Source organism: Xylocopa sonorina, chromosome 10 (assembly GCF_050948175.1).
Source record: "Xylocopa sonorina isolate GNS202 chromosome 10, iyXylSono1_principal, whole genome shotgun sequence".
Taxonomy (NCBI): domain Eukaryota; kingdom Metazoa; phylum Arthropoda; class Insecta; order Hymenoptera; family Apidae; genus Xylocopa; species Xylocopa sonorina.
The window spans coordinates 12,163,119-12,180,221 of NC_135202.1; the positions used below are offsets into that span (position 1 = coordinate 12,163,119).

Genomic DNA, 17,103 nt, shown 5'->3' on the forward strand with positions numbered 1-17,103 from the left:
AAACACAAATAATTATGTTCTCATGAGAATTTATAATTAAAGTAACATTTCATTTGTTCATTTGTTTATTTTAATGTAACATATTTTATAAGTAAACCACTTAGTCGTTTGTAAGTCTAGAGTATGCCATTGAAATCAGCAAAATTATTACGATATAAAAGGTAATTATTAGTGTTATTTACAAAGTGTGCACAATATTAGATAATAAATTTTGTTTCATTCGTATAATTTGCGTTGGCTACTAGTATTAAGCATTATAAGCTTTATAAAAATCTATGTATTCATTTGCAAATAATTCAGTATCATTTATAGTATTAATATACTCTTTAAATTCGGTATTTATAAAATGATGGTTTGTTATTGTACTCTGAACACCTGTCTTTTTTGGAACTAGAACTGCTGGTTTAAATACTACGCCGGTAGGATCAAATTCGACATAAAGTTCTTCTGGGGAACTAAAACCAATAAAGAATTTAAAACCTACTATAGAATTATGGGTTACAATTTGAGTGTTAAATAAAAGTAAATACTACTTGAACCTACAATTTTGAAATTTCTGGAGATAAACTGCCTTCACCAGTAGGTGGCACATTCCAAGCTATGTGTTTTGCCATTTTTTGTACAGTACTGTGATAGTGTCGCTAAAATTAAGAAATGAGACAAAATTTAATAATAATTATATGTAGACCTGATGTAATCATATGCATTTATATCTTATGTAAATATATACTTGTAAAGCTGCAAGTTCCCACAATGCTGAACAATGTGCATTGCAACACTCAGGTTCCTCTAACTCTGCTTGGTAAAAACCATCTCCAGTAGTACAGTCAGTGTCCAACAGAACATGTACTGCTTTTCCCAATTGCATACTTTGTTTTATAATACCAAGAATGCCAAGCGCCGAATTGTGTTGCAATTGTAAAGTAATGGTAGCTATTCTTTTGATAAATGCTAGTAAGCGACTTTGCGTAATTCTTTTTCTTCTATGAATTAAAGCTTGAACTAAAATCTTTATAAGAATTTCCGCTCCCAAATGAGTTCTACCACAGTGGATGTTTAATAAATTTTTGTATAAATGTGCATAAAATCTGTACAAATATCACAAGTTATTATAAGTTTATTCCTAATTTGCATCCTTACAGTTTTTACTCAGTACTTCAATACAAACCTGTAAGGATCAATATTTAATGCTGATCCTTGTCCTGATAATATTGTAAATATACACTGAATGCAATATAACTGATCTTTCAAACTTAAATTACCTTCTCCCATTCGTCTATCTATAGTAGTTACTAAATCTTGATAAAAATCTAAGTTTATACAATGTGCAAATCTGTAAATATTAAATGTTATTAGCGATTACATAATATAATACAAAAAAATAAAGTAAAAATGTCTTACTTTGCCAGTCCTTCCAAACAGATTGATAAAATTTTACTATTTGGAGCTTGTTTTAAAATTCTAAAGTAAATCGTAAACACTATACTTGTTATTTCAGTAAGTAACTTTTGCCTAGATTGTTTATTTTCCTCTGCTTTGGTTTCAAGCAATTCTTTTTCTACTTGTTCAAGTTTCTTACTTTTTTTTCTTTCTCGTTTACTTAAAGCAAGAATTCTTTGCTTATGAGACATCAGTTTCTTTTGCTTACTTTCTTCTTCTTTCTCTTTATCTAAATTTACATCTTTTATTCGAAGAGACAAAAGTACTAATAGAACTTCAGGGTGCACAGAATGAGCTTTTAATTTTACATATTGATTTAATTTACGCACTATCTGTAAAAAATTTGATAGTATACACGAAAAAATTTAGTATCCACTTTAAATAAGTAATTAAAATTTCTTACTTTAAGTGATAATTCTGCACGTTTGTCTTCTTTAAATATTTGAGAGATGCATTTTAAGACTTCTTGTCTTACAAACTCATTTTTATTATCCAACAATGGTATGAGAAAGTTTGCAATATTAACAGAATAATTAAAGTACGGATGAGTAGTTAAAAGATCACACATGCATGTTACTGCAATTTTTCCTAATTCAACTTCTTGTTCATTTATTTGTCGTGAATCTCCTTTCTTCTTTCTTAATACAGTAGTTGCCTTTTCCAATTTTTGTAGATAACGTTTATAATATCTTAATAATGCAGCTTCGTAATTTTGCAATGCAAATGTTTCTTTTTTATCTGGAAGAGAATAGTCTCTAGAGAATGTATCTCTAAATTACAGCAATTAAAGAATTTACAAATTGTGGTAGTCACATACATTTTACTCCTTCTTGTTGAATTTGAAGAATTTGGTAAGATGGTAACAAATCTTTAAAAACTTCTAACAGAGAAACAGTTGCTAATTTTCTTACTGTAATATATACCTCTGGATTTGTTTCTTCCATGAATTCTAGTAATGTTTTAAAATTGTCACATTTAGTTTCTGGTGTTTCTAAAAGGCTGCTAGATAATAATCCTATTTTTAAACGTTTAGAACTTAATACTTCTCTGCGACACGCTAAAAGTTCTACCATAGACACAGGTCTTTTGACTTCATTTTCATCATTATCCTAAGAAATTAATACATGAAGATATATTTTTGTCCATAAATAGTAATGTTCTATAAAAGTAAATTCTTACATGTAAACTTGATTCATTTTCAATGTTATTGCTCTTAGAATTATACTCTTTGTCAAATATATTTTGATTATCTTTGTCATTACTTTCTTCTTCCATCAACCTTTTCTGTATGATTCCATTTTTAGTTTTTGTAGGAAGTAACATACGAACATTTTTTGTACCATCTTTCTCAGCTACTTTTGACATAGTAGTTTCATACCTTTCTTCCAAAGTATCTTCGTCCTCTTTCCTATTACTATGCCTTTTGTCATCGACTGTACTAAAATATAAATATATATATATAACATATAAAAATCTCCATACTATTTACTTGTAATAATCTATGTTCAAATATAACTTAAAAAATAAACTAATAATAATATCCGTACTTATTTAAATTTAGCTGCTTCAATATATTATAAGATTTGTTTGAAATAGCCTCTTTTAAAAAATCAAGATCATCTTCCTCAACCATGTTCATAAGATCTTCACCATGATCGCTTTCTTCGTCTTCCACAGATTCTACATGTGGAACTACTGTTTTTGGAATTTGTTTTTTAACTGGCTTGTGTCTTCGTGTTTTAAGCTTTCCTTGTCTTGCAAGCTTAGTTCTTTTTTGATTACCTCTTTTTACAGCACTGATTTTAAGTTTTTTCTATTGAATGGAATTGAAAATATAGAATCAACATAGATTTATATCTTAATAGGTTAAACTATAATGCATATGCATTCAGAAATTAAAATATATAGCGTATTTAAATGAAGTAAAATTATTTTTACTTACTGCCATATTTTTTCACTCAAGTAATTATTTTAAGCTATAATATCCTTTAAAACAATTTTGCGATCATTCACGGCGTTGAAATTATTTGTACATCACAGTTCGAGTTATGTACACACGTGTTCGCGAGTACAACAGGCGCTATCTGCACAAATATTATTTAAGCCAAGAGTTCTCAAACTGAGTGCTGTGGTAATAATATTTCATTTTCACTAAAATTTAGCAACTTAACAGTAAAATCCGTTTTTATAATATGGTAACAGACCTAAGTATTCAAACCGTTTTAAGGATAACTTAAGGATAACTGTGCCGTGAAACTTTTTTAACCCGACTTTTTGTCGTGATGAAAAAAGTTTGAAAATTACTGATCTAAACAATAGCTCTTTTACTTAATGAACAGAATATATTGATGGAAAATGTTCCTTTAATTTTTCTAAAATTTTGGTATGTTTTATTATTTTGTAATAAAACATTTTATTGTCACATCTCTGATATATATAGTACATATGATTATGATTTTGTTACAAATGTAAATTGTGTATAGTGAAGAAGTGAAAGCGTTCCTTTTTGAAAACTTTAATTAAAATTAAATATTGATATTATAAAAAAAATTAAATACTTTTAAAGTATTTTAAATGTCATATTCATAATTCCATTAATTTTGAATATGTAATGTTAAAAAGTAACCCGAAACCACGACAGTATATAGGGTATACGTATTATGGCGTACAACTTGTGAAGTGTATTTTAATGTTTTCAATTTATTTAATATATTCATAGTAATTAATTGAACAGCCGGATTAAAGCTAGGAGGTTCCATTTTTAAACATCAACGTAGGGTAAGTTATTAGTCTTTTTTATAAACTTAAAATTATTTTACAAATGTAAGGTTATATTTTGTGTTATCGAATCTATATTACGCATGTAAGTTAAAGCAAATTACTGAATATAATAAAAATATTTTATTAACTGAATACAGTTATTTTTATAAACATAAAAACAATATGTTAACAATTTCTTGTTATTCCTCTAATTATATTATATGTACATAGTGAAAATTATGATGTTGAGTTAAACATAAAGTAAACTATTGATAAATGAATGTACAAACAATGCATCAGGATGATCATAAAAAATGTATAAACTTGTGATATAAACAGCTGTTAAATAATGTAAAAAGAGATCATTAAGAAAACTACAATTCCCTCGGACTTACCACTTCTAGTTTGTAATAATAATACATACAGAGGAACTGTGGTCTGTGATATAAATTTTGTATGAAATCATTCTTTCGTAAGTAGTTATCCTACCAATAAATCTTGCTAAACATATTACCAGAGAATCATAAGATGTTTTTATAAATTGAAATAAGATAAAGACCAGCATAATAACTGAACATTAGAGCATACAAATTTTGTAGCTTAATTAGCAATCTGTTTTTATTATTATTAAATTACTTTGGTGCTATTTTAAGTTCACAGTTTTTAAAAATCAATACCTTTTTAATTAAAGTAGTATATTATTACAGCAAGTTAATATGTGTTTAACAACATTACGTGTAACTTCATTAGATATATAGCTTTTGTGCATAGTATAAATAGCTCTAAATAGTGGAGTTATACGAAGTTGCAATCATATTTCAATTGAAGTAATTAAGTTATCACGAGATTCTATTGGTTCTCCAAAAGTAACGCCATCGGTATTTTGCGCATCATACGTCGTGTTTACTGTTTTGTGAAAGACTACGATATTACATGTTTCGTAATTATTTAAAAAAATTGTAACTTTATCATGTATAAGTTGACAGCGATAAAAGATCGTGCTCGGTAGAAAAATGAAAAGTGATATGATCAATCTGACTATCCTCAGCCCACTATGTTTATATATTTTTTATCCTGTATACCACGTGGTGCCATGGGTAACTAAGGCATAGTTACGATTCGATTTTTGCGGTACTCGCATCGCGTTGTAGTTAAAAATGATTGTATTTTTTTTCTTTAATTAGAATCTCACGCGATACAATTCTGATCTAATATTTTATATATAACTGTTTAAATAAATATCTGTCATTCCGTTTTTTGTATGAATAATAGGATTATGTTCTTCTTCGCAAAATCTTAATTTTTGTAGTTGAAATCAATGAAGTTGAAAAATTTTCGGAATTGAGGTATTTGTTCCAAATTTATTAGGTAGTCTATCGTGTTTTCTTTAAGTCGAATTTTAGTTATAAAAAGGATTATATTGTGGGAACAAGAAGGTAGATAAAATTTCACGATGTATAATTGTCAATGAATCACAATTCTAAGTCGAAAACGCTACAAATTGGGATTTCTAAAACACGCTGAAATATAATGCATCTACATATTCTTGTTATTTTCTGACACAAATATGCGAAGTTATTTTTCTACGGAAGTTTGTGCATATGTTGATTGTTCGAGTGCACCTTAAAAACGTTCAGTTGTAACAAGTACCGCGAACACATCCTAGTACTATTGCATCGTCAACTAAACGAGTCAGTGAACTGTCCTCGGTGAATATTGTCCGTGATTACTTAACGTATTGCAGTAGAAAGTCGGTGTTTGCCGTGACTATAGTGTAGCCTTTCGCATATCATTTTGTTTCTGAAGGTTATAAAAAATATTTTAAACCAACGAATCGTGGCAGAGTGCGTGGGCAACGGTGCCAAAGTTATAAACATCAAATGAATTGGATCTATGGATTTTGACGCAGTAATCAGTGGCATCTTTTCCACGGCAGTTATTAACGTGCTGGTCCAAAGTTTACAAGAAAGAGATTGTTGATGTCCTTCATCAAAAAAAGTAGATAAACGAAAATCCAAATCATGAAAATGAGTAGTTAAGCTTTCGTGCTCTTATTAACGAACGAAAGGCATCAGCGTTTCTTTTGTTAGTGCAAAAAAAACACCACACGACAATGGATGGTCTCGTTGAGATTTTTCTTTTCTTTGGTGTACTCTTTTACTTCTTCAACTTCAGGTAGTGTACATTTAACTGTTTTCTATCACGCATACTGAGGAACTTTTATTTTACGGATCGTTCTTTTCCCTTTTTTCTGTAAAATGCTAGATGTTCAATAATTAAAAAAAAAAAAACGCCGGAAGTATTCGGTGTATAATTGTAGCAATTTAATAGTATTAAATATCATAACACGCGAAGTTTAGTTTAAAGAGATTTTACATGCGCAGAGAAGTTCTTTTACGTATTATTATTTATTATTTTTATTAGTATTTCACTAACACCCCTTAATAATGAAAACTTTTATTACAATATTTCAAATATTTTATACTTGAAAATACTTCTCTCAAAACCATACAAATAGTGCTTTGAACATTCCTTGTATCATAAAACTGAAAGGAGATATCTACATATTTTTACCGGATATCTTACTAATAATACTACAGAAAAAGATACAATAACGAGATGCCAATCAAATGGTTTAAATTCACTCATAATACTTTAAGTTAGTATGTTATAGATTTACATAATGACATTTATGATGCAAGATAAATTGTAATCATGTACAGTTTTCGTGGTAGCGGAATATTATACAAATGTTCACCTTTGATAACCTAATATTACACGATAATATCGCATGTGTTAAACAGAAAAAGTATAGAAGAAGGATACTTATCAATCGGATATTTTTGTTTTACATACTACAAATCATAGTTTGTATATATCGCAGATGTAATTATCTCCACTTTTTTCCCTAATGTTTTTTAAAAATTTCGTATCTTAATCTCTTAAGAATTTTATGTAACTCGAAAACAAAATTACCAAATATAGTAATCGTAGAATTATCAGCGACGAACTGTAAAAGAATTGCAAGACTATAAGAGTGCAAGACCATAAAATAATGGGAAAAGAAACTCCATAATTATTGATTGTACAAAGAAGAAGTTCCATAATCGATTATAATGTATTTGATATTTTTATTTAATGATACTTATACCTATCTGAATTTGATTATTACTACCAGTATCCTATTCAAATTTATACTTGGCTTGTTGATAAAAGAAGTTATGTGCATAGAGGAACAGTTATACCGAATCAGTTATTGGACATCTCGAAAATAAGAACTGTTTCCTATGACCGGCCACCAACGCAAGGACACGTTTACCCTAATAATCACCATGTATTCTTATTCCTAACACTGACCATAATATTCAGCATTCGTTTATATAACCGACACACGATACGTTTTATGAAATTCAGATCTTGCAGCCAGGTAGCTCTGTACTTATATGTACTTATATGTACTATTATGCTTTGATTGCTTTATAAACTTGTCACACTATTAACTGTTACATGTGACAAATTCTGCATTACTTACAAACTGCTTATTACAAGATTAAGAAAAAGCAGTTGCTGATAATTTTAAGATTTAGAAGTATATTGCATCGTATATACATAGTCACATGTATAACAGTTACTCCAGATTTTTACTAAAAATTATATTTTATTAAAAATTAATATCTCAAGAAAAAGAGCACAATATATTTTAAAACGTTTGAAGTATGAATTTTATGTACTTTGATCTGATATTTCGATAATTTCTTTCGCGATATTAAAGACCTTTGATTTGTGAGGTCAGCTTTTTGATATATGTGTGAGTTAATTAATTATACATGTATATTTCATATATATGTAATAGTACTAATTTATCTTACGGAAAAAAAATCTCTTTAATTCCAATAAATTGCAGAGGATGATAATCTACATATTAATACATTCAATGTAAAATTGATTATTAAAGAAAGTTTACACTTTGATTTCATTCAATAATATGTACTTCTATCGCGATTTTTTATCAAATAGTATTTTTATTTTAAATATTCCTTCCTTTTATGTAATGTTTCATGACTTCCATTCTATGTCGTGTTGTTTATTATAAAAAGGAAACCTTTTAAAAGAAGTTATTTTTAATAATTATATGTACAATTACAGGGCTTCCAACATGGTTGATGTACTGTCGACGCGTTTACAAGAAGTGTACGCAAAATGGGAGACCAGAACAAAAATAAGACGAAACCCGGAATCAAACTCAACACGATTTTCGATAGAGGGTAAGATTTTTACACCCGAAGTAGCGAAATGATTGAAAAACTAAATATTTATGCTATAGAGCTTCGGCGGACTGAGCAACAGTTGTTTAGGAAAAAGATGCAAGATAGGGAACAAGCTAAAAAAATTCGAGAAAACTCTCTATTTAAAATCAAAGAAACGGAGCCATTAGTTCCTTTGGTTAAAGAAAAATCTTCGTTCTTACATTACTGTTGCAGAAGTTGCACTCCGTCATCTAGAGTAAGTATCAAATTGCTTATCGTTTGAATTTCAAGGAAGATAATTCATCAAATGATTCATATCTTTCTATGATAATGTTATGAATACAGTGCAAATAAATTAGAATCTTCAATTTATAGTACTTTTAAGGAACTACAAACATTATGATTTAACTTTCAAGTGTTGAGCGCGAAGAAATATACAACTATGAATCTCTAGTTACCGAATTAACACGCCACCTTTCAAAGCGCATTTGATTACGTAACTAGTTAACTGAATTATAACAATTTGTTCGATCAAAACAAACAAACGGTTCATATAAATGTATAATATAATATAAAAGTGTTAGTGCGGAATTAAAATATAAACTATATAATTTCGTACATCACTAAATTACGGAAGTAACTTTTCTCCTTCGGTATAATTAGATATAGTTAGCAAAAAAATGCAAAATAAAGTGCTACACTTACGAAGATAATTCTGTTTATTGACAAGTCATGAACTTCCGATGAAAAAATTGCTTACTTTTACTATTCAATAAATCATCCTATTATATTGGTATTTATATGTCAATATATCAAGGTATGAGGTCGATAAAGTTCAAACATAATCATTATATCGATAATACGAAATTCCGCACGAACTTATAATAATTAAGAGGGAAAAATGTCAGAAGAAATGCGTGAACTTTTTTCACGATGGTTACGTATTATCGTTATACGTGGATATCGTGAAAATGTAAGTCACTTATAAATGATTGTAATGTTTATATTAAATACCTTTATCTTCCTTGATATTTTAACTCAACAATTAAATTAATTTACAATCAGAAAATACTCATTCATGTATATAAGTTTTCTACTATTTCAGTTTTTTACATACTTCTTCCATTATTTAATCAAATTCTTTGCAGAATTCACTGGTGAATACCATTAGCAAACAGCATATGCCTTTTGGTTTGAACATATTGATAGTTAAACCAGGCTTGTCACTATTCTCCAAAATGTTTTATTGTATTTCGCATGTTTATAATTTTAAAGAATACAATTATCCCAGGGTAACGCAAACGGTAAGTTAAAAATGTGGATATATTTGTAACATATATAGTAACAGAATTGATCTTTGCATTTGATTTATAGATAATACTTTCTTCTATAGGTTTTGGAAGATGAAAGATTAAAAGAAGCAATTAAATTGACTGCTTGGGAAACAGTTACCAATGAAGGGTGTACGGAGAAAGTGGCTTTAGAAAAGGCAAAAGCTAGAGCTAAAACTATATTACTTCAAATGGAAAGCAAAATAAGCAACCTTTTACTTAAGATAACAGCGTGGTTACTTTATAAATTATTGCCATATTTTATACAATCTGCTGTAGTGTTACCATCTCAGATAGAAATGTTAAAAACAGCAAATGAGACTGGCCTTCCTTTGATACTAGTTCCTTTGCATCGTAGCCATTTAGATTATATTTTGATCAGTTTTATTCTTTTGTCGAACAATATTAAAAGTCCATTGATTGCAGCTGGTAATAATCTGAAAATTCCATTCTTTGGGTATGTTATGAATACATGTACATCATACAATAACATAAATAATATATTCACTATTATATGTATATATTAATATACTTTTAAATATTTTTATGTTTCAAATAGGCGGTTTTTGAGAGGTTTAGGCGCCTTTTTTATAAAACGTCGAATTGATCCCGTTGTAGGCCGTAAAGATGTTCTTTACCGTGCCACTCTTCACACCTACATAATGGAAAGCTTAAGAGCAGGCCACAATATGGAATTCTTTATAGAAGGTGGACGTACAAGAACTGGTAAACCATGTATGCCAAAGGGTGGTATTTTGAGTGTAATTCTTGATGCATACATGGATGGAATTATCGAAGATGCACTAATAATACCCGCTGCAATAAATTATGAACGGCTTGTCGATGGAAATTTTGTTAGAGAACAACTAGGTCAACCAAAGAAAATGGAAACATTTGGATCTACAATTAAAGCTATATGGTCAACCTTAAGAGGAAATTATGGTATTGTTAAAGTTGACTTTTGCCAACCCTTTTCACTTAGAGTACGTTATTTAAATATTTTTTATGTCGTACTTAATATTTGTTGTTAATTTCACATTTTTATTACTATCATACAACTTTTTTTAACAAAAATAGGAAATGTTAAAATCTCTGCAAGGTCAGCAAAGTAAGTTAATTGGAGGAAAACCGCCTGCAGTTGAAAGGACTTTAAAATCTACTATGTCTAGCTCATCGTTGTACGGTACAGATGTTATAGTAGAAGAATACCGTCAATTAGTTGACAGTATTGCGCGTCACGTTGTATACGGTAAGGATACAATAATCTTATAAATATTAGTATATTTCGTATCGCAACGTTAATGAAAAATACTTTTTAGATTGTGCCAGTTCGATGCCAGTAATGTCGACCAATATTGTTGCGTTCTTACTTTTAAACAAATTCCGAGATGGTTGTACTTTAGATAAATTGGTTGAAGCTTTTGATTTGATAAGGCAAGAGTTAGAAACCCGTAATAAAGATGTTGCATTTTGTGGAGAAACTGTTGATATTATAAATCATGCTGTTAGTAATAAATAGCTACTTTATAAATGTTTGATCATTCAATAAATATATGCATATTTTTACTATTTTTTTCAGTTAGACATCTTGGGTCCGAGTTTAGTAAAACAACAACGTCAAGAAATTACAGAAGTAATTGATGATCGGCTAATTAAATCGAATTTTGTTATTGCAATCCGTCCTGTGTTAATTCTACAAAATGTAATCGAACTATCGTATTATAGTAATACATTGCTAACATGTTATGTTATGGATAGCATAGTAGGTAAGACAAACCGCATTTCTTAATCAACTTCGTTTTATAACTTGTTTATTATATTTTCAGTAACAGCTTTGTATGCTGAATTACAGTCACAGATTAATGACCCAGTGGCAATTGCCCAAAATGATATTACGGTGTCCAAAGATCTTTTGATTGAAAGATCGCTTAAACTTTGTGATATTCTCAAGTACGAATTTATTTTCTGCAAACCATGTCAAGAATTAGAACGCCTTATTATAGAGGCTATAGAAAATCTTTCGCATGCAGATCTTATTAATTTACCAGAGGTAGAGTATTTGATGTAATTATTTCATTGCCTAAAAGTTACTCATACAAATTATTTAATAGGAATCTTATTTACAAGATGAACAGTGGAGTAAAAGATACGCACAAAATTTTGATGATAGTTCAGATGAAGATTATTATAATGCAATTAAGACTAAAAATATTCGGTACAAAGTAAGTGTCTTTTAAATTTAATTATATTTTTTAATAATTTTTTAAACTTTCTAAACCTTTTTTTAATAGCTGAATTTACTACCCGAATATGCACAGCGCATGGAATTTCTTCATACATTATTACGACCATTAGTCGATACTTATACCTTTAGTGCCTTTACTCTTAGAAAATTAGTAGGGCGATCACTTTCCGAAGGGGATCTAGTTTATGAAATTTTAAGTAAGCTGAAAACAAACTTAGATTGTAGCATAGTAAATTATGGTAAATATATTAACATTTGATTAAATTTTTTTATATTATATAGTCCTAATATACAATATATTATCGTTAATTCTATTTAAAAACAGGTGAAAGTTTATGTGTTGATCCAATAAAGAACTCATTAAAATTATTCGAAAAATGGAATGTCTTGGAATGTTATTCACAAGAGAATATCAAAATTTTCTATTTGAAAGATGAGTATGATACAGATTCAGCTGTAACGAAAGTTTACGATACAATAGCAACGTTTAAGTGGACAAGAAACGTAAATTAAGGAGAAATGTAAAGTAATATACTATTTCTTTTATACGAGAAGACAATTTGTTACGAAGTTTTGTACATAATGGCGAATAAGTATCAAGTACAATATAATTCTTATGTACATTATAAAATGCAAAGACTTGCAAATTGTTCTTTGTATAAACTCGTTGAGTAATTTTCAAGTCCTATTTTGTACAGTTAAGTCTTAGATTTGAATTATTAGATACATATACGAAATCTACATCAGATAGTTAATGTGATACTACTGTACATCAAAAATATAGATTTATTTTAATAAAAATAATCATGCATACTATTCGATGGAAAGTCAATAATTTTTATTACTAAGAAAAAGGTATATATACTTATAAGACACAAATCTATTTTTATTACATTTTTACAAAACAATAAACTAGCAAAATACATAGCTGTTTTGTATGAGAGTACTTTTTATTGTATGATAATATACAAAAGTTAAACGATCTTTGTAATTTTGAATATATTTGCAATTAAAGACACATTGTATCTTAGAATTTAATAACTGAAGCAAGTGGATAACTTCTTCGTATTCCCATGCATTTTTCTCTATCAATAAATAATGCATCAACTTTAGATTTTAAATCAGTTTCTAAATTGGATCTAGTGCGTAAAAGCTGTTGATGTTGCGCTTCAAATCTTTGTAATTTTAAATTCATGTCGTGTATCAATAAATTAATCGTTTCTACTTCCTCGATCATTCTATAAAAATAAATATATGACATTTAAAATTAAGCTGTTAAAAATTTCACAAAATTTCTAATGCATACCTCAGTTGAGCATAATCTTTACATAATTCAGCAGCTGGCCGATGTGTTCTACTTTCTAAACGGGTATGCGCAACTTTAAGAGCAGAACTTTTATCACCTATAGCTTTTTGTATTAATTGCAAATTCTTTTCAATTTCAAATATTTCTTGTTGAATCTATGATTGTAGATATGTATTAAACACTGAAGATTTGAAGTTCAAGATAAATATAATTCCAATTACTTTGTGTAAATGTATTTGCAATTTTTCTTTCCCTTCGAGCACCTCTGCAGCTCTTCTGGCTAAGGCATTATTTGTATTTCCCCAAGCTTCCCACATTTCGTGTCCCACTGCGTCAATCGCGATATCTATATCGCTTCGTAATTGATTAGATTTTGCTCGTTCTGTTTGTGATTTCTTAACTACATTGTTGGAAGCTTCGGCCCATGACTCAGCTTCTGTAATACTTGAGGTTTTACAACTTAATAAGTCGTAAACCATATTTCAACATAAATAAAATTACCTGGAGTCATATTTTTCGATGCCACCGTAATATTTTAACCCTCGACTAAAATTATTCATTTGATGACACGTAATATCGATTCCAAGCGCGGCTTCTTTATTTTTTATGTCGATTTCCAGTTCGTTTTGCACCGCCCTGCTATTTGTGAGCTGTGCAGAAGGAAATTAATTATACAATGCAGCAGCGTGAATTTATGTTTTCATACTCACTTGGTTAATACATTTATCCGTAAAGTGTTCTAATTTATTCTGACAATTTCTGACTACTTCTACCTCCTTTAAAAGAGCATGTTCAACTTGATCGTGAACCAAATCGAAACCTGTCCTAGCTTCGCGATAATATAGACATTCTTGCGCTATGTGCAACTGACCTTCTAAATTTTGTATTGTAGTTTGCAAATTCCGACGACATTCCTGCATCTTGTTATTTTCGATTACCAATCTTTCCAATTCCGAGGCCACTTCATTCCTCCAGAATGTGGTGTCTGTAATTCTCTCCCCTAATTTACGACCAGTTTCAGTTTGAGCATTCTGTACTTTTTCATCGGTTTCTCTGAAATTATTTAGATTCTCTTCTACGTATAAATCGTTCCATGAATTGACATTATTGCTCGATACTTAATAAAGAAAATAACGACATTATTACCGCATTATTCGAATGGTATCCTGTCTTAAGTTTTCAGAGAAATTTCTGTTAGTATTCGATTCATTATAAAGTTTTAACTGATTCTGCACCCACTCGTATGGACCATATCTTGTAAAAAGTGAAGCTCGTGCAGCATGTGCAGGATTTCTATCGAAACCAGTTACTAAATTTGGAAATCGTAACGGTTCCGTAGCCATTCCTTTTGGCATATAACAAGTATCAGTGAGCAAATTTGTCACTGGCTGCGCGGGCCTAAAATAATCCAGAGAAGAGAAATGACTTTACCAAATTAATTAAGATGCCAGTAACTTAATACAAACTAATATTTCATTGAATGGAAATTCTTACAAAGAAGATGCATCCACCATTTCATATCCTAAAGTTGGACGCCAAGGATGTGGTTTCGGAGTTTGAAAAAATTCACCAACTCTAACTGAAATCGGTGGCCCAGCTATTTGTTCCATACATGGCAGTACGCCCACTGTACTCCATGGTTGAAGTTGCTAATAATAGAAAAGTAAATTGATATGTAATATAATTTCTATTTCTATTTATGTAAGTACGAACCGAGTACATGACTGTTTCTTTCTTTGCCTCGGTGTTGGTATTAGCCATAATGCTCTTCATTTATAATGTCAGCCGAAAGAATTTAATATTTATTTAGTAAAACGAACAAAAATTCGATCCTCATAAAGTGCTCTTTTAATAAGTTTTAATCAATTCGATGAACAATTTCATAACATGAGCGGTTTATCGAGCCGGAATGGAAGATTATTTGAAACCCGGAAACAAAGTTGTCACGTGACGCCTGTCATATGATTCTAGCCTAGTCAGGTGCTCTGTTACAGTCTGCTTGACTGCAGTTAATCAGTACTTAACTGACTCGCCCAATTCTGTTCGAGTAAAAATCATCATGACACGATTTCGTACCGTTTTCTGTTCCGTTCTGATATTGAATATTGTATATAAAATTTTACCTTTACACGCTGATAATGCGGTACCTGTTTTGCTATGGGGTGGATCAGTTAAATCTGATTTATCGAGAAGTGCCGTGAATCCATTCTTAAAGACTACCAGCGAGGAATTTGATCTTTTCCTGCGTAAACTATTAGAAAATTCACCTCCTGTTCTACTTTATATGAAAGAAAATTTGTGCACCGAAGATTTAGTGAAACACAAACAGGTTATTATAGTGTATTTAGTCAAGAGCTCTTTTGTTAGCAACTTCAAATATTAATATATTTTTTAAACATTCTAGCATCTTCAAAAAGTTGCTACTGGCGACTCTTTACATTATTTTTCTGCTGTTGAAAAAGCAGTGAATACCATTGAAGACTTGCCTATGTACAATCAAACCTATAATGATTACGTGGATGTAGTGCCCGATGGACAGTTATTAATTGTGCCAATTAACAATTTAGACATTATTCCAGAAACATACAAAGCAGTAAAAGATTCTAATCCTAATTCGATAGCTGTACTCACAGGAAAATCATGTAGTTATAGAAGATCGGAACGAGTAAAAAGAGATGCCAATGAGGATGCTTCCACTAAACCTTTTAAAATTGCATCAAACAGAGTGCTATTATATTCTAGTCAACCATTGGTGATAAAGGTAATTTTAATCATCAGAATTCCACATTGAGTTTGATGTTCTGTTTTTTTTCTAATAGTAACTTTTAATATTTTTAATAGCCTGGAGAAAAGGAAAGTGAAATACATCTTGGGTTTAAGCCTACAGTCACTGATGAACCAGGCGTAAAAAAATCTTCGTACAATTTAATCCTGCAATTTCATGGAACAGATGAAAATATAATTAAACATAAACTTGTATTCATATTTGAAGTTAAAACTTCAGGATATTACACGCTTAAAACAGTTAATTACACATATTTTACGCATGCAAATACCCCTACTAATGAACAGAGTTTAGTAACTGATACAAATATTGTTTTTCCATTTAATTTTTCATACCATTGTTCGCAAAATATTATATTTAAAAATAGTGGAACTATCTTAAATATCACAGATTTGCAAGTACAATTTGATGCAAAACAAGGTAAGAATAACAACACAAAAATTTTTGCTGATGCATATGATTGTGTTGGTTTTACTACAATTCCAATTTGGACAGGGGTATTTGTTACTGCCATATTAGGTTTAATTATGATTTGGGGTCTCAGTATGATTATAGATATTCGTACAATGGATAGATTTGATGATCCTAAAGGAAAAACAATCACTATTGCAGCTCAAGAATGATGTAATGTAAAATTATTAGAGTTATATGTACATATATGCCATAGTATGCTCTAATCTAATAAATTATCAACTAGATCTTCAATTTCATGCTAATAATTTGTATACGTATATAATGTACATTAAATAATACTTCTAATACTATCTACTTTCTAAATATATCTAAGTATAATATTGATTTTAATTTGTTACAATAACATTTTGCTGTAAGAAAACTACCAATTTAATCATTCCATTTATTTGAGACATGTACCATTTTTGGTATTTGTATCTTCTTTTGTAAATGATAATTAACTTTCTAGTATTTACTGCATATAATTTTGTGAGAAAATGTTATTTTATAATCATGGAAGGACATAGTATTATGTA

The 17,103-nt window shown here is 29.6% G+C and overlaps 4 protein-coding genes across 5 annotated transcripts; 2 read left to right on the plus strand and 2 right to left on the minus strand.

The window, feature by feature from the left end:
• Positions 1-59: 59 nt before the first annotated feature.
• On the minus strand, positions 60-3,457 carry Noc3 (Nucleolar complex protein 3). The gene is made up of 10 exons (XM_076903604.1): positions 3,383-3,457; positions 2,988-3,253; positions 2,620-2,878; positions 2,258-2,549; positions 1,844-2,178; positions 1,402-1,772; positions 1,169-1,333; positions 731-1,088; positions 544-641; positions 60-455 (listed from the first exon to the last, which is right to left on the minus strand). Exons 1-10 carry the CDS (start codon positions 3,386-3,388, stop codon positions 248-250), a joined length of 2,358 nt encoding a protein of 785 aa, XP_076759719.1. The 5' UTR covers positions 3,389-3,457; the 3' UTR covers positions 60-247.
• A 2,317-nt stretch (positions 3,458-5,774) lies between these two features.
• On the plus strand, positions 5,775-12,842 carry Mino (glycerol-3-phosphate acyltransferase mino). 2 transcript variants are annotated; one of them, XM_076902311.1, is made up of 13 exons: positions 5,775-6,375; positions 8,347-8,465; positions 8,525-8,703; positions 9,596-9,751; positions 9,841-10,235; positions 10,338-10,761; positions 10,856-11,027; positions 11,098-11,282; positions 11,358-11,544; positions 11,605-11,828; positions 11,890-12,000; positions 12,070-12,262; positions 12,349-12,842. In XM_076902311.1, the coding sequence occupies exons 1-13, from the start codon at positions 6,314-6,316 to the stop codon at positions 12,534-12,536; spliced, it is 2,595 nt and encodes an 864-aa protein (XP_076758426.1). In that variant the 5' UTR covers positions 5,775-6,313; the 3' UTR covers positions 12,537-12,842. The 2 variants fall into 2 exon arrangements, with proteins under 2 accessions (XP_076758426.1, XP_076758427.1); XM_076902312.1 differs by lacking the exons at positions 5,775-6,375; positions 8,347-8,465; positions 8,525-8,703 and adding an exon at positions 8,930-9,420.
• A 114-nt stretch (positions 12,843-12,956) lies between these two features.
• Positions 12,957-15,090, minus strand: LOC143428251 (tektin-3). The gene is made up of 8 exons (XM_076902975.1): positions 15,043-15,090; positions 14,824-14,978; positions 14,476-14,727; positions 14,040-14,382; positions 13,831-13,979; positions 13,551-13,773; positions 13,330-13,484; positions 12,957-13,261 (listed from the first exon to the last, which is right to left on the minus strand). The coding sequence occupies exons 1-8, from the start codon at positions 15,088-15,090 to the stop codon at positions 13,051-13,053; spliced, it is 1,536 nt and encodes a 511-aa protein (XP_076759090.1). The 3' UTR covers positions 12,957-13,050.
• Positions 15,091-15,289: 199 nt separating this feature from the next.
• On the plus strand, positions 15,290-16,912 carry LOC143428453 (V-type proton ATPase subunit S1). The gene is made up of 3 exons (XM_076903328.1): positions 15,290-15,658; positions 15,734-16,090; positions 16,171-16,912. The coding sequence occupies exons 1-3, from the start codon at positions 15,389-15,391 to the stop codon at positions 16,735-16,737; spliced, it is 1,194 nt and encodes a 397-aa protein (XP_076759443.1). The 5' UTR covers positions 15,290-15,388; the 3' UTR covers positions 16,738-16,912.
• Positions 16,913-17,103: the final 191 nt, after the last annotated feature.

Excerpts from the sequence above, each read along its gene's own strand:
- LOC143428251 (XM_076902975.1), bottom strand. The coding sequence starts at position 15,090 with ATGGCTAATACCAACACCGAGGCAAAGAAAGAAACAGTCATGTACTCG. Across the intron at positions 14,383-14,475 it reads GATACCATTCGAATAATGCG|AGAAACCGATGAAAAAGTAC; the intron begins GTAATAATGTCG and ends AAATAATTTCAG. Across the intron at positions 13,774-13,830 it reads ATCGAAAAATATGACTCCAG|TATTACAGAAGCTGAGTCAT; the intron begins GTAATTTTATTT and ends TAAAACCTCAAG.
- LOC143428453 (XM_076903328.1), top strand. The coding sequence starts at position 15,389 with ATGACACGATTTCGTACCGTTTTCTGTTCCGTTCTGATATTGAATATT. Across the intron at positions 15,659-15,733 it reads ATTTAGTGAAACACAAACAG|CATCTTCAAAAAGTTGCTAC; the intron begins GTTATTATAGTG and ends TAAACATTCTAG. Across the intron at positions 16,091-16,170 it reads GTCAACCATTGGTGATAAAG|CCTGGAGAAAAGGAAAGTGA; the intron begins GTAATTTTAATC and ends TATTTTTAATAG.
- Mino (XM_076902311.1), top strand. The coding sequence starts at position 6,314 with ATGGATGGTCTCGTTGAGATTTTTCTTTTCTTTGGTGTACTCTTTTAC. Across the intron at positions 9,752-9,840 it reads ATCCCAGGGTAACGCAAACG|GTTTTGGAAGATGAAAGATT; the intron begins GTAAGTTAAAAA and ends TTTCTTCTATAG. Across the intron at positions 11,283-11,357 it reads TTGATATTATAAATCATGCT|TTAGACATCTTGGGTCCGAG; the intron begins GTTAGTAATAAA and ends TATTTTTTTCAG.
- Noc3 (XM_076903604.1), bottom strand. Across the intron at positions 2,550-2,619 it reads AAAATGAATCAAGTTTACAT|GATAATGATGAAAATGAAGT; the intron begins GTAAGAATTTAC and ends TTAATTTCTTAG. Across the intron at positions 456-543 it reads TCTCCAGAAATTTCAAAATT|TTCCCCAGAAGAACTTTATG; the intron begins GTAGGTTCAAGT and ends TATTGGTTTTAG.